Genomic DNA, 16,147 nt, shown 5'->3' on the forward strand with positions numbered 1-16,147 from the left:
TTGTCTTAGATGATGGTGGAGTATGCAGTTTAAAGATTAAAAATCGCTGTGTGCATTACTCCTGCTGAGCTCTGCGTGGAGGAGCAGCAATGCTGACACCTAGTGAGAGGGAGGTGCAGCTGAGAAAGCAGCGCTCTTCCTTCCTGGTGCACGGACCAAATCTGTTTCTCATTAAAAAGAATAAAGCAACTCGCTGACTTTACGATGATGTGGCGAAAAAAAAATCATTGTTGGGAAAGTAAGAGAAGTGTTAGGGGAAAAGGAATCGAAAGCCTTCTCTCCAAATAGCGATTTGAGTATTTTCTGCTATACGCATGGGTAACATTGATGAACAGACATCGCTGGGCAGTGGATAGCAGGAATCGGTGTGTCATAAACCAAACACCATTTCCTGAGATGGATTTCAACAGTAGCCTGGCCTTGAGGCATTATATATATTTTTCTAAGTTAAAAATGCTATTACATGAGATGGCTGTGAATAAATGAAAAATGTAAAATACTCAAGTTGCCTCTATCTGGAGAGGAAGCCTGAGAAACATCTAAAGGTAAGTGAGGCTTCCTTCTTAAACACAGAGTCAGCTGTATAAGGGATGTACAACTGAGTCTCGCCCAGAAGGTGCTAACCTTAAAATTTGTTTGTAGTTCTGTGGTTTCTGTCATCCTATTACTCTGCTGAATGAACTTCATAGACCTAAAATATTCAGAATGGCTTGTGAATTCAGTTCCTTTGTTTTGTAAACAGTGAGCCCTATATCCTAGATTAAAATACTACATTAATACTTCAGATAACTGATAAAGGCGTAGATGTCAGGCTCCAGACACTGAACACCGCTGTTTTTTGTAAAGATGCAGTTCCTAGAGTTGATATTGCTCATCGTTTGGTTTGCAAGTCGCAGTTTGTGTAGTCAATACTTTATGTGAGCCACTGTTTGAGAACCTCTGGTAGCTATTTAAGGACCTTGTCTAGAGCGATGTAGAACATATATATGATAGGCTAACAGATCAAACTTTGCTGTCTATTCCTTAGTAGTATTTGTAGATCCTAGTTAACCCTTTGGGGAGTTTGTGACATTCAGATGTGAAATTCGACCTGGAGCAGAGGAAATAACCTTGCAGAGACCATTTTATTGGTTGCAGAAATAAACTAATCTGTCCCCAAAGGGTTAAACATGAGAAATCATTTTGTCATATTTTACTTTTTTTTTTCTGTTGACCTTTTTCCCCATAATTTTTCTTTAGTTTTTATACTTTCCTTCATATCATTTGTTCTGTCAGGTGTTCCCTGGCCATCGCCTTGCCCATCTCCTTCCTCTCGCCCACCTTCTCGCTACCAGTCAGGTCCCAACTCTCTTCCACCTCGGGCAGCCACCCCTACACGGCCGCCCTCCAGGCCCCCCTCGCGGCCCTCCAGGCCCCCGTCTCACCCCTCTGCTCATGGTTCTCCAGCTCCTGTCTCTACTATGCCTAAACGCATGTCTTCAGAAGGTACAATACCACGATTTGTTCATGTTTTTGTTTGTCTTTGTTTAACTCCTTTGTGAGTTTAATTACAAAGTTGTTTTTCCTCTTCATTACTTAACCTATAATTTGTGTTTAACTTTAGTTTACCAGACTATTTCTATTAACCTTTTTATTTGAAGAGCTTTACAAAAACCAAGGAAAGCTGTGAAATTGCCCGAATTGGGATGAAACAAACTCAGCTTTGTAAACGCTGCTCAGTGTCTTAACTTCACCAACAGCAACATGCAGGACCTGATAACTTTAGAGGGCATTTTTAGGAAAAAATAAATTTATATCAAATATTTTAGTACAGTTGTTCCACAGAAAGTAGTTTCAAATTTAATTAAATCCTTGAATTAGCTATAAAAACCCAACAGTAATAATAAAAATACTGTCCTTGGAGAAGTGCACTGTAGAATGGGATAGGATAAGCTGCTTCAAAGGTGGATCTGTATAAGACCTTAGATCAGTTTGCATTGAGGCAGAACAAGAAATCAGCTCCCTCACAGCCAATAATACGCAGAGAAGGGCCAACCCCCGAGTCTTTGGTAGCTGTGTGCAGAAGCATCTGAACTAAACTTGTTTGTCCTCTCAGGGTAGGGTAAATTTTTAAAATTTTTGCAGTTTTATTTGATGTAAGTGCACTTAAAAACTCCCCTGCACGGCACAGTCTGGCAAGCCTGGAAAAATGCAAACTGGTTTTAGTAAACTCACTGGGAACTTGCAGTCTCTGCTAGGCCAGTCTGCATGGTGCGCTACTGTCAGTTTGTCAACAGCAGCTCTTCTGTGTAGCAAGACATGAGAGCCCACGTGCAAATTCAGTTATTTTTTAGGAGTTGTGATTGATTTGTCAGGCATGCGGTGAACTGCTGCTTACTGCAACGTGTGATTTCTATTACTAGAGGAGGATTGCTGCAAAGAGTGTATTCTTTGAAATACTTGCCTGTGTCTAATTTGGATGGAAGTGTACTTTAGGTTCAAGGTTAAAGCAGAGGCTGACATTTAAAGATTTCTGTAACTGGAAGAGGTACTTGATATATTAGAACTTATCTGAAACTGGAAAGCCATTATCTGAACTTTTTGCTATTATTGACCTACATTAAAAAATATCAACGATTGAGTCTGATCTTGCAAAGAAAATGTTTGTTAGATGTAGAAGCCGTATCGCTGCTTAGACTTGAGTGTAACTATTCTGCGGCAGCTACGCAAGCTGCTCAGAATTCTGTGTTCCCGTACAACTTCAGCTCCTGGCGTTAAACATGCATGACTTGAACCTTGGGCTAACAGTGACTTTTGTTCGGTTGTGATTTTGCTGACTTGTAAATGCATTGTGAGCTGCTGTGGGCCATTCAGCGCAGAGCGCTCTGCTGAAATTCCCCAAGAGCATTGGTCAGCCAGTGGTGACTGCTCTGTAAAGAAACGTTTGGTATCGCTGAGCACCTGACAAAAGCGGTGGAAATTTGTTTTCTTTTCTGGAAAATGTTTGCTAGCCTGGAACTGTGCTTATCCAGAGAGAGCCGGGCTGCTAACCTGTTTGGCTTGTCTTGCAGTGAGCAATATTGGGTGCTTGGATTTAAATACTGTAAATCCAGGACTTTTGTACCTGTTTCAATTTTGATCAGGCTTCTAAATATCAATGAGCGTGAGCTATCGTAGCAAGGTGATGAGCGTGTTGGTAGTCTGGCTGGACCAATGGCTTGGCCTTTTCAGATCCCTGGTTCAGGTCGATATCAGTGTGAATTGCTTGACTGTATTACTGCATTATTGAGAGTTAACAGATTAAATCCAGTTTTACAAACAGTATGTTTGGGTGCTCTCAGCGATGGATGTTAAGTACTTATTGTGTGGGGTTGTCTTCTTTTCTCCAGGGCCTCCACGGATGTCTCCTAAGGCACAACGGCACCCTCGAGGTCACAGAGTCTCTACTGGTAGGGGTACAATTTCAAGTGGCTTAGAATTTGTGTCTCATAATGCACCAGGGGAAGCATCTTCTACTGCAGTGGCACGAGGCAGCCCTTCAGGTGGGACGTGGTCATCAGTTGTCAGTGGGGGTAGGTAAAGCTTGGCTTATTGCAGATGGCTTGCAGGGGTACTTTAGAGTGTGAATGCTAAGCAGAATACTGCATTTCCAGCCAATTTAGGCTTTGAATAAACACTGGTCTGCTAACTTAGCTTGCTGAGATGGAGTGGGAGAAGGATGTTCATGAATAGCTTAGGAAAATAGCTGGTGAGTCGGTCCTTCAAGTGCGATATTGTCTGAACTGCAGAGAGGTGAAGTCAGGTGGTGTATGAAGAGAAAGGAAGGAAAAATGTGGGAATTGGTCGTTGGAAGAAGGGATTTTTGGGAAAGTTACTGAAAAGAAGTGATGTATGTTCCATTGCATCAGTGAATTTAGTTAGCGGCAGTGTAACTGGATTGTGGTTTACAAATGAAGGAGGTGTTTGGATGGGGGAAAGTTGGCGTTAGGAGATGAAGTGATGCTCAAGTTAAGTTGGATATATTTCACCTTTAAAAATGATGCAGGTTTCAAGTGATCATTTTGTGTTTGAGCACTGTAGTAGCAGATACAGTCAGTGTCTCTTCTTTTTTGAATCAGTTAACATCTCTTTTTTTAGATGATTGAATTTAAAGCTCAGTCTTGACACAGGCCCTAGGCTTGAGCTTCTGCAGTTGGGACCGTGTTGTAGTGAGTTGTCAGCAGCTGGGTGCTTTCTTGAATCCAAGGACTAGTGAGCGACAGTTTGGAGCCTGAGACTTTGTAGAAATGCTGGAATTAGAGGGGAGAGCAGCGGGGATGCATTTCTCAGAGAGAAGGGGTGCATTAGACCCCCACAGAGCTGTTGCCTTGTGGAAAAGATTTAAACTCTTTTTTTTGTTCTGGCATTATGTCTGGTTCATCTTCCTTCTCCACCCCCCACTTTATATGTAATTTACATGCAAGTAGGATTGTTAAACTTCACCTTTCTCCTCGCTCACTTGAAGTTCATGTATGATGTAAAGCAGCTAACTAGCCACAGTGGGATGAGCAGGAAGCAGGAGGTACAACTTATGATTTAAAGAATATACCAGCTTCCCTTGCTGCTTTAACACAGGGGCAAGAATAGCCATAAAATAATCTTCTTTCAATAGGATATGTTGTTTTTTTTCCAGCTGGCAAACCTCCAAAAGAGGACGCTGTAAAATGGATGTGTTTTTTCAGCCCTCTTAAAAATGTTTCATATCTGTTTGTGTGGAGACCCTGCCCACCTTTACCATTCTGCCTGAAACGGTGTTAATGTGAGCTGTTGTACTTGTGCGACGGGGGGACTGGGGAGTCTATTGCAGTTTCATGGTGGGATGACAGGACAGCGATGTATATTAGGGGACAGTCTGCAGAAAGATCGCACCGCTTGGCTGAAACGCTGCGGTGTAAAGAACTAGGAGATGTAACGGAAAGGTAAAGAGGTTTTCAGTTGTTATTCGGTGTTCCACTAAGTATTTTAAAGCATGTTTTTAGTCATTTTAAAAATAAGTAAACTGCTGAGCAGATGAGGAAGCTTATCCTATAACTGTGTTTTCCTGTTTGTTTCTAGTTCCGAGATTATCCCCCAAAACACACAGGCCTAGGTCTCCGCGGCAGAGCAGCACCCCCACGGGCCCGGCTCTGCCCTCTCCTCAGCCCGGGGCTATTCCCACTGAGTCTGTGGCCATGCCTGTTCCAGCTGCCTCTCCCACCCCTGCCAGCCCTGCCTCCAACAGAGCAGTTACCCCTTCCAGTGAAGGTAAGTCACCCTCACAGCTTGCAAATGCTCCTTTTCACTAATCCCCGACAATAAATGTGACTGTGGAAGAGCAATGCTGCTTTCTAAATGATGGGCAAACTTCTCATGCATTTAACTATTACTGTGTATGGTGAGTTTCCCTTTTCTCGTGATGCTACCTTTAAACTAAAGTTGGAGAGAGGCTTTTTGATAAATCTGTATGCTTCATTTCTTTTGCCCTTTAAGGAGTATAGGTGTTTGACTTAATGGAGGGTTTTTTCCAGACACAGTGCTTGGCTGTTTTCTAATTTAAAGAAGCGTAGGCCACTGATTTCAAAAGATATTTTGAGCATGGTGAAACGAAGGAGACAAAACCTCCACATTCAAAAGCACAGTCAAATGTCCAAGAGCTCTCAGATCTTTGTAGTGTTCTGCATGAAGCGCTTGGACCATTGGAAGTAATTTGCTCTTGTTTTATGGTTTTTCAGTCTAGTTAAGGCTCTGTGTATGTTAAGAACAATGTGTTTGAGTGGGATTTTTTCACTTGGCTTACAGACAGTAGAGCGGGGAAGGGGAGAGGGAGGTTCCAGGCCCTAACTAGGTAGTAGAAAATAAGTAAATTAAGGCTTTTCTTCTGTAATCTAAACAAGGTTAAGTCTCTTTTCAGTTTCTGTCTTGCTACCTCTCTTTGGTCTTTCGGAGTTGAGTATAAGAGAATAAACTTTGATAATTTCTTTTCTAGCTAAAGATACTAGGCTTCAGGACCAGAGGCAAAATTCTGCAACCGGAAACAAGGAGAATATAAAGCCAAGTGAGACTTCTCCTAGTTTTCCTAAACCTGAAAACAAAGGTTTGTATCTGAAGCCTTCATGATATACTTGAGAAATACAGGAATTCCAAGCACTGAACTGCTTTAGTTAGCCTTTTAAGGAAGACTTGGAGGCAATCTGGCTTGGGTGTTCTACAGCAAAGATTTGCTAATGCAGTTGTGAAGTGACAGGCCTGCAATTTTAAATGTTGTTCTTGACTCATTTCATCACCACGAAGTGCGGAGCTGCTCATGTGGATGGTGTGGCTTCTTTTTACTTGGTGTTTTCTTTTTTCCTTTTTTTTTTATTTTCTTCCTGCTCACAAAGCTGGTTTTGAGCTCTCTTTGGACTGAATGAGTGTTTCTGCTTAGAGCTCTGCACACAATACTTCTGAGCATCGTGGTCAGCACAGTTTTCTATAACTGTACTCCACTTCTTTCTATTACACCTTAAATTTGTCTTTCTCTGCAGCATTGCTTGTTCATTCAGTTCTCAAAAACACTTTTCTCATGTTGTTGAACTCGATCAGTGTTTCACCTTTAATTGCTGCGTCTTGAAACGCTGTCTTGATATTTTGGGAGGGTTTTGCTGCGTGCTGCTCTGTGCTCAGCTGAGTTCTGCAGTCCCTGCACCTCGGGGTGCGATGCGTTAGAGCTGTGGCTGTGTCAGTTATGTAATGCTGTAGTTTCACAGAGTGTTTCTGTGTGCTCATTCACGTCGTTCGTGGAATTTTACCAAACTACAAGTGAAGTAATCTCACCCCATTTCATTTCTAGATACGCAAACGTTACCTTTTTGCAATCTTAGTGTGCGGGGATTGTATATAAATCTTGTGTTAGAAATGCTTGGACAATGTTGGTCTTGTATTTGGCAGGTGTATCTCCGATTGTTTCAGAACATAGAAAACAGATTGATGATTTAAAGAAATTTAAGAATGACTTTAGGGTAAGTTTCTCTGTATGTTAACCAGATTTTAACAAATTGAATGCGCTGCATGTGTAAGCAACCACTTGTGCTTCATTTATGAAGATATCCGTAAGACCTCATGCTAGATATTAGAAAATCAATGCTGACTCTTGTGAGTACAATTGCCTAATACATGTAAACGTGCATATTGACTGTACACTGAAAATAGTACTTGAAACTTGTTAGATCGTTGGGTACAAATAATTACCACATTTACACTGCACATGGAAGGGCTGTTTCAAAATTAAATAAAGGGTTTTGCTGAGGAAAAGTGAAGATGAATTCATATTACTTATTTCCTGACTTTAATGGTTTATTAAATCAAGTTAGATTTTCCAAGTGTTACTGTTCAATCACACAGGGGGATGAGTCCAGAGGGTTGTCTTAAGCTTTCCTGTCACTTCCTAATCAACATAAAGCTCAGTCGAGCTGCTGAACAGCCTCTTTCACAGTGTAGGCTTAAAACATTGTCAGTGTTGATAGATTTCTTTTCTAGTAGAAATGGAAATGTATGTTTTTAAAAGGCCGTTTCCAGATGGTTGAGACCGATGGGACTGAATTTTACTTTGTGTATGTGATAGCATTAGCTTGTCTCTCGCTGGTTTTGTGTGTCAACTTACTGAATATATTCCTTGGGTTTTTTCAGTTACAGTCGAGTTCCTCTTCAGATGCAGTGGATCAGCTGCTAAACAAAACCCGAGAAGGTGAAAAATCAAGAGATGTAGTTAAAGACAAGACAGAATCAACCCCTAAAGAGTCTATCATAGAAACTGGCAGTAATACTAACTCTAATGGTGGCAGTAGCAAACCTAATAGTCCAAGTATTTCTCCTTCGATCAGTAATAGTTCTGAGCAAAAGCGAGGGCCTGAGGTCACTTCGCAAGGTGTACAGACATCTGGGCCTGGAAGTAAACAAGATAAAGAGGATAAAGAGGAGAAGAAGGATACTTCTGAGTGAGTAATTATGCCTTTTGGAATGAGCACATCTGTTATTAGCATTTAGCTAATTTGAGTGTGTAATATCTTACTGTTTATGTGGCCAAACAACAGGCGACGTGACTGTACTGAAAGTGGCAGAGCTCCATGTAGAGCTCTGGTCCTGTTGATGCCTAATCCATATCTAAATGCTTGTTTAAATGTTTTCCTGGCTTATGTGAGCTGTAGTACCCACAGCAGGAAAACTTTCATGGTTAAGTATAGTAGGAGAACTGTCAGTATGAGTGGCTTTTTGCATGCCGTGTGTTGCTTGAGTTCTCAATCATCAGACTCATGGATGGAAATGAGGTATTTAATCTCTTTAAATTTATAATTGTTAGGGGATTCTGCAGATAGGCTTGTAAAAGAATCAAGCTGAACAGAGTTTTTTGTTCTTTATGTTTAGGCAAGTTAGAAAATCAACACTTAATCCTAATGCGAAAGAGTTCAACCCTCGATCTTTTGCTCAAGTAAGTTACTTTGATACTGTTCAACATTGCCTCTTGATTAGATCTTTATAAGCAAACCTTTTTCTTGGCAGATAATCAAGCTAATCTTGCATATGCCTTGCTGACTTCTCTTTGTAGCCGAAACCTTCTACTACACCGACCTCCCCTCGTCCGCAAGCTCAGCCCAGCCCCTCCATGGTGGGTCATCAGCAGCCAACCCCAGTGTACACTCAGCCTGTTTGTTTTGCACCAAATATGATGTACCCGGTTCCAGTGAGTCCAGGCGTGCAGGTAAAGCTTGTTCACACTTTTTGGGTGATTGTCAGCAAGCTGAGGAGACTCAGGAGATCTAAGTTCAAACAGTGAAGTGGTGCAGCTTGTAAATATGGGCACAATTACATTGTTGTTCAGTTTTAGCTATGTAAATACTGTCTTTTCCCTGTTGTCCCTCAACTTAGATGTGCTAAGTCTCAAACACTTGTAAATTCCAGCAGCTTTTACTCACTGTCAGTCTGTGGAGGCTTTCTCGCCACTCCTCCAAGCATAGTTGTACTTTCTTAAATTTTAAGCAGTTGTTTCTTCATACAGCTGCATCCCACTAGTTTCTGGTGGTTGTAGGTATTACTGTTATTTACTGTTATATGCTGTTGTAAAGCTGTCTGATTTAGTACACTGTTTGAAGCAGCAGCAGTGCCATTGCTCGACTGGTTGTTGCAAACCATATGGCCTTAGTTTTTTGTACGTGCAGACTTAAACACAGTGATCCAAGAAAATCCCATAGGTTAGGCAGAGTTCACTAAACTGTGTAACATAACAGAGTGAAATATGTGAAAGCTGAGTGGGGCTCCCACCCAGACACACACTCACTTTTTACAGGAATATCATAACTTCAACTTCTTCTGTTTCAGCCTTTGTATCCTATTCCCATGACGCCCATGCCAGTGAACCAAGCCAAGACATATAGAGCAGGTAAAGGTGAGAATAATACTGCCTGTTTGGTTCTTAGTCTGCATGCAGCATGAATAAATGACAAATGTTTGTGTGTTTTCTAATCCATGTAAATTTGTTTTGATTGCTATTTTAAATGCTATTTTTAATAAAGAGAAGCGGAAATACTAATGTATTTCTAGATAAACTAGTGCAGCCAAAACAAGATAAGTTTAAGTAATGGGGAGTTTGGAATCTGGTTTGACAGCTGGGAAAACACCTCTGTTACTTGGAGCGTTAGGGTGAGCTGGTTGTCTTCTACATTTCAGAAATGTTACGGGTTTATTGAAAGGGAGTTTTCTGTGCTGGTTTACTGCAGAGCCCTGAATGGTTCTTTAACAGAGATTTTTTTTGTCAACAAGCAAAAATTGCTGTTTCTTCAGGAAGAGTATGGTATGCTGCTCTTCTGGGAAGAACTTACTGCTGGCTCCAGTTTGTTCTTTTGCATTCCTTCTGCTGCAGTCCTGAACAGCTGGATTAACAATCCCATGTTTTTAACAAGTGACACCTGTGGCTATGGAGAGGAGAACATGGACTCTCTGCTGTGCAGTGCAGTGAAGGAGCAGAAAAATGATCGTCTTGTTTTTATAGTCCTGTTTCGTATAATGCTCCAGTTCTACACAGTGCATGCTTTCTTGCAGCTTTATACAGTGGTTCACAATGGTAGGTTCCAGTGCTGCAGCTCCAGTCACTGGAGGAGGAAATTGTTTAAAAGAGCAGTTCTGCTGTTTGGAAGTAAACAAGTAGCCTTTATGAACGTAGGGAAGACAAAACCCTGCAATGTATTTCTGTTTTAAAACACACTAACTTTACTGTCGCCTGACCCATGAAATCTTTGTGTTGGTGACACTGATTGTTTTAATCAGAAATATATTGCTGTGTACTCGCCTTCTGTGTGAGCCTGCTGTCCTGTTCTGAATTCCTTTCTTAAGTTTCATTATTTTCTGTGTATCTGTGCTGTGCACAGCATAGTCCTGAAGGAGCTGCACAGGTTTCAAGTTCAGCGCCTTTCCGCTGTTCAAGTCGCATCCTGTATTTCCTTGTTTCTGTTGTTGATCTGCAGTGTAAATACCATCACCACTGTGTGAATTTACTGACATCTTCAACGTTGCCCTCCTTTCTCTAAGGGCTCTGTCTGCATTGCACACTGCAGTGGAGTTCACAGGTGCTTGAGTTAGCATGGTTATTGGTTGCAGTCCCACTGCAGCAAGCTGGAGCTCACCTCGAACTCTCACGCCCTGTTGCTTTTTAGGCTCAATTAATTTGTTCTGAGTCGTCTTTCCAGCATAGCTCAGGTAGTCCCACACTGCCAACCTGTGCTCTCTTCATCTTTCTTTCCTCTAACTATTCCTACTCCTCTTCTTATAGGTTGACTTGTCCTCTTAAGTGTTGACTGTGACCTAAAAGTTGTTTTCTGCTATCCTGAGGGGCAGTGCAGAGCTTAAAATATGTGAATACCTCAAATTGTGGCTGTGCAGAGACCTTTATTCTGCTCTCCTCAGCCATAAGCGCAAGTAATTTTAACAGACTCAGCTTTCCAGTTGATGGAACAGTTGCTGAGCAGTTCCCATAGAGGGGAATTAAGCCTTTTGAAGGGGACGGGATCAAATTTGATTAATGTAGGTATCCTGATATAACCTTTCTCTTCCATTACTGAGTCTTGTCAGTCTTTTTCTCCCTCCACCTTTCTTCCTTCCTTCACAAAGAAAGCAGGCCTGGATTTGTGGCCGTATTCGTGGCCCAAAGGCAGTGATGACAATCAGATGTTTCTTGGAGGAACTCCTTTTTTGTGCTGTTCCATTTTGATAGAGCTCTAACGTGGTTAAAGGTGAGGGGTGAGGATATTGCACTTGGTCACAGTGATGTTGTAACGTAAAACCTGTCAGGAAGATCGTCTTTCTTCGTCCTGCGTGTCTAACGTGAGGCACTCTTTGCTTTGTAGTACCAAATATGCCGCAGCAACGGCAAGACCAACATCATCAGAGCACCATGATGCATCCTGCCTCAGCCGCAGGCCCTCCGATTGTAGCTACGCCACCTGCTTATTCGACACAATATGTTGCATATAGTCCCCAACAGTTTCCTAATCAGCCTCTTGTGCAGCATGTGCCACACTACCAATCTCAGGTAAGAGCCCTTTCAGTGTACGTGCTGAGGCAAAGCAGAAATAAGAAGTGCCTCAGTCCTAAATACCCTGTTGTCTCCGGTCGTGAGAGGTCGCTGAGCGGTTTCTGCCTTCTGGAGCGTGTTTGGTGGTGGCGTAATGCGCTTCAAAGGCTGTAATCAATTTTAAGGTCCATTTAGAAGTTGGCATTTATTATTGATACTGCCTTTTTAGCTCTTAGAAGAATTCCTTTCAGGTCATAGCCGGGACGTTTCTTAGTTATGTGTTGAACAGATAAACTATTGGGTGTTCTCCTCTTACTTCAAAGGCTTTTAAATATACATATGTAATTAGATACATATATAATTACACACATTATTAGAGTGGCAAAAATTAGGTATGCCAATGGTTTTTCAGTTTCTAGCCCTCTGCAGAAAATGCCCTTATATTTTTAGAAACAGTTGGGATAATTGCAGTAGTAGTTTGCTCTGTATTTTAGTAAGGCCAAGCAACGAGTGTTTCTAAGTGCATAATTTTTGTTTAGATGACACTAATTTCTTTGTGATAGTCCTCGAATTAACTGTGTGTTTTCTTATTTCTGTTGACTGCAGCATCCTCATGTTTATAGCCCTGTAATACAGGGCAACGCTAGGATGATGGCACCACCAACACACGCACAGCCTGGTTTAGTATCTTCTTCTGCAACACAGTATGGTGCGCATGAACAGACGCATGCTATGTATGGTAGGAAACGTTTTGTGTTATATGTAACTTTTTAAGTTCTTAAGTTGTGCAGGGATGTATTTAATCTCAAGCTTCAGACGTGGGTATCGTTCAGATTACACCCGTAGATGTGGTTTATATTTCGTAAGGTGATGAGCAGAGCCTTGAAAACTGAGGCACCGGGTTAAAATGACAACTCAAGTGTGCTGATTTCAGTAGGATGCCAGTGACCAAGATGAGATTGCAACCTGGGAGCCGCTAAAGAATATCTGCTGAAAGAAGTTGGTTCACGTTCTCTTGATGCTCTTGACACAACATCCCTTGATTGTTTCTTGATTATAATTAGGACTTGTTTGATTGCAAGGCTCTGACCTCAGTTTCAAAACTTGACTTTAGTTCTGACAACTAGTGAAATGCTGTCTTTATGGTACTACTAGCGTTATTAACAGTATGAACACTGCTGTTTAAGCAAAATAAAATGTGTTGCTTACCTTTCCTTTTTGGTAAGAATAAGTCAAGAATAAGTTCGTAAAACGGCTCGTGTATTGCTCTGACTTTGACATTAGTCTCTAGCATTATCAGATGGGCATATTTCACTTACAGTGAAGTGCTGAAAATGTGGGTTACCTTGTTACCAAGTAAAATGTGAAAGAACTTCTAAAGTGTTGTGAATGTATGATTGATCTATGCCCAATTCAGAGGAAAAAACTCCCTGCAAAACATGCTTTTGGAAGAGGTAGAATCAAGGTTGCTAGAAGGCTGGGAAATTGTCATAAAATGTCAAAACCAGCAGATGGTCTCTTGGAAACGTGGCATTTCAATACTTGTTACAGCATCTGAGGAAGACTTTAATTGGGTCACGTATATTATTGACTTAGATTCTAATAAAAGATTTTCTGTACCTGTAGACATCTTTGTATGTTTTCCGGTGCTCAGTTGTACGCTGCTACTTAATGGAAGTCCACGATGTGTCATGAACATTTACAAGGCTGAGAATCTGAAGTTTAGTGTGAAATTAATTCTGATGGTTTTAAAGTCTGTGTCTTACCCAGCTGAAAACATCCTGTCAGATCTCTGCAGTAGTGTGGTAACATAGCTAAGAAACAAAATTAATAGAGAGAAACCTTTTTTGACACTTGGAGGAAGAGCATTTCAGCTCATTTGTGCTGCAGCTGAAATGGAAGTTACTCGTAGAGATTAAGTCCTTCTCCCACAGGTCCTTGCTAATTGTATTACTTTGATCTTTTCAACTCCTGTGTTTGAGGTGTCCATGTAAACAGATCTTCTGTTTGCCTTTCCATCAGATTAAATAGAATTCCCATAAAGCGAACGATCAAAGGCTTGCGGACCTTTATTGGTGAAAACTCTCCTCTCAAATCCTAATTAAAATAAAACCAGACATGAGATAATCTGAGATTTGGTTCAGAATGGTTGCATGTGACTTCCTAGCAATCTCCCATGGTGCACCACCCTTATCTGCTGTGACCAGTGGCCTCTGCAGCACTGAAGTCCCAGCCCGTTCCCTTGGTTGGCTTTGATCAGATTCCTGTCTAGTTTTTCCACGGATATTCTACCTTCCAACTGTTAGATCGCATTTCGGGTTGGTTTTGCAGCTTGTCTGGTGTAGGTATGTGACTGCCTACCACTGCAAACAACTAAGTCGGGTCATACTTGAGAATTCTTTGGTATTTCCTGCCGTGTAATTAAATGTAACTTTTCCAAGAGCACCTAATTTACCAGAAATTGCATGTCCTCAGTTCTTTCAAGTAGCTACTTGCAAATATTCTCCCACCTTCCCAGTAAATGATCAAGTGCTTGAAATCCTTGTTATTGAAACCATTCAACCCCGATGGATCGTGAACTCCATGTGAGACACTTTGATTTTTAAGAGTATGTCTTGCTGTGTGCATTGCCTAGTGAGAGCGAATTGTCTCAAATTTACCCTTAACTTACAAATTTTATAGTTAACTGCACATGAAATGATTTCTGATGTAGTGCAGCGCTGTCTCGATGCAGATTTTTGCAAGTCTTCCATGTGAGGAGTACTTGAAGACCGTGCCTAGACGGACTGTGTTTCCTCCGAGTGTGCCTGTAACTTGTCCACTTCAGCTTCCATTTGTTGATGTGGGAACGCTTGGGAAAAGTGTAGATAAGGTGATAAATATCAGCTGCTTACAGAGTACATTGCTAATGAACAACGTGCTGGAGACATTCGCATCTGATGGAGAGACTATGAGGAAGTGTCCGTAACTGGTGTGCTGTATTTTGGGAGTCTGAAGTTTACCCGCAGTACCTTTGAACTAAATGTACCAATGCACTTTGATTCTGGTCCTCTCTTAAAACAAATTTGAAATTAGAGAGTAACAACTTCCTGAGAAACAACAACCGCGGCTGCTTTTGATTCCTGGAGCACTTGATCAAACAAGTTCTCAGATTTACTTTTGGCTCTTGAAAATGTGATTTTTTTTTTAAACAAAATATTATTTTAAAATTAATTTTCCTCCTTGCTGAGACCAGGATTCAGTGGGCCATCCTGCCCTTTTATCCTTCAAGGTATTAGAGCTTTCTCTGAGATGATTCTTGGAAAATTCACTCAGTTTTTTTCCTGCATATGTGCTAGACAGAAGAAGTCTGCATGGACAACTGCGCTGAGACGTGGGGGTTGGGGGGCACTGCTTACGAAGTGTTCTTAAGGTGTGAAATGTTCTCTGGTGAGATCTGAAACTCCATCTTCACTCATGGTCTGGGACAAGTTAAAAGTCCGTGGCGAGTAGTGCGTGCCTGCCAGCGAAGAGAAATGCCTGTTGGTCCATTCAGTGAACTGCCCTCACTGCCAAAATCTGGGGGTTGTTTTCCTTCCTGTCTTGTGGAGAGACAGCCGAATCCGAAATACATACAGTGACCTACACTTGCTGATAAACACTCTTCCATGTGCAAGGAAAGTCTTTTAGTCTGATGCTGTTTAATGGGCTGTTCCTGCACTTCTGGGATGTCCTTGCCAGTGGTTACCGTGTCCTGCTCCTGTTCCCCAACCTGCTGTTGCCAAGAGCGCAAGAGATGCAGAGCACCACTAGACCCACCTGAATGTATGACGGAGGAGTGTTGAAATCATTGGGTTTTTCCCCTCAAAACACAATTGAGAAGGATGGTGTCCAAGCAAATGTCTTTCGTCCCGTCTGTTACACACTTCAGCTCGTAACTTCTGGAGACATGAACCGCTTAAATGTCCTTACAAGGGGAGTTTGCAGTGCAGGCACTGCCACACGCACATACCTGAACGTGGAGTTGTTGCTCTTGCCCCACTGAACCTCACGCTGGTTTCAGAGCACATCAATCCCAAAGCGTTGGCTCTGTGCAGTCTCCCCAGTCCAGGTACCACTGGGCTGTAGAGTTTGCTGCCCGCGGCTTGCGGTTTGACCCAGACCGCACAAAGACCTCAGCTTGTCTTGTGCTGTCAGTGGAAAATGTGGTTACCTGAGCAGAAGGTGGATATTTTCATGCCTGTGACGATGAACTTGTGCTAGTTTCACCGTGTAGCTGTATTGCCTGTGTTTTCGGATCACTGGAGTCCTCTGAAAAGCTTTACTTTTGTGTTGAAAACAAACTCGTGTAAAACCAGACCTTGGTTTTATACAGATGCATTTCCTGTGTTCTGTGCTCATTCCTGTCCCCGTTCTCCCTTCCCTTTTCCCCTCCTGCATATGTTTTGCTGGTCTGGTGTTGTCTCTAACTTTATCTGGTTTCTGTCTCAGCAGTAGAGTAAATTCTATTACCCTGATAGTACAATGGTGGATATAATATAAACTGCAGAGGATGCTCCAGGGACTAAGAGTGATCCAGTCACCAAAGGTGTCTTGGAACTGCTAATGGCAGTGATAGAGCTGAAAAAGCAA

General features: G+C 41.9%; 1 protein-coding gene across 1 annotated transcript in view; it reads left to right on the forward strand.

Moving 5' to 3' along the window:
* The window catches only part of ATXN2 (ataxin 2), a gene marked incomplete at its 5' end in the record, with an annotated part of 43,289 nt that overhangs the window by 15,336 nt on the left and 11,806 nt on the right, over positions 1-16,147 (forward strand). The window contains 10 exons of the mRNA XM_010187344.1: positions 3,369-3,551; positions 5,074-5,262; positions 5,984-6,091; positions 6,925-6,995; positions 7,663-7,970; positions 8,398-8,461; positions 8,579-8,731; positions 9,349-9,415; positions 11,370-11,554; positions 12,143-12,275. Of these exons, the coding sequence (XP_010185646.1) occupies positions 3,369-3,551; positions 5,074-5,262; positions 5,984-6,091; positions 6,925-6,995; positions 7,663-7,970; positions 8,398-8,461; positions 8,579-8,731; positions 9,349-9,415; positions 11,370-11,554; positions 12,143-12,275 (1,461 nt within the window). The remainder of the gene's footprint in view (positions 1-3,368; positions 3,552-5,073; positions 5,263-5,983; positions 6,092-6,924; positions 6,996-7,662; positions 7,971-8,397; positions 8,462-8,578; positions 8,732-9,348; positions 9,416-11,369; positions 11,555-12,142; positions 12,276-16,147) is intronic.

Source organism: Mesitornis unicolor, unplaced genomic scaffold (assembly GCF_000695765.1).
Source record: "Mesitornis unicolor isolate BGI_N332 unplaced genomic scaffold, ASM69576v1 scaffold14946, whole genome shotgun sequence".
Classification (NCBI taxonomy): Eukaryota; Metazoa; Chordata; class Aves; order Mesitornithiformes; family Mesitornithidae; genus Mesitornis; species Mesitornis unicolor.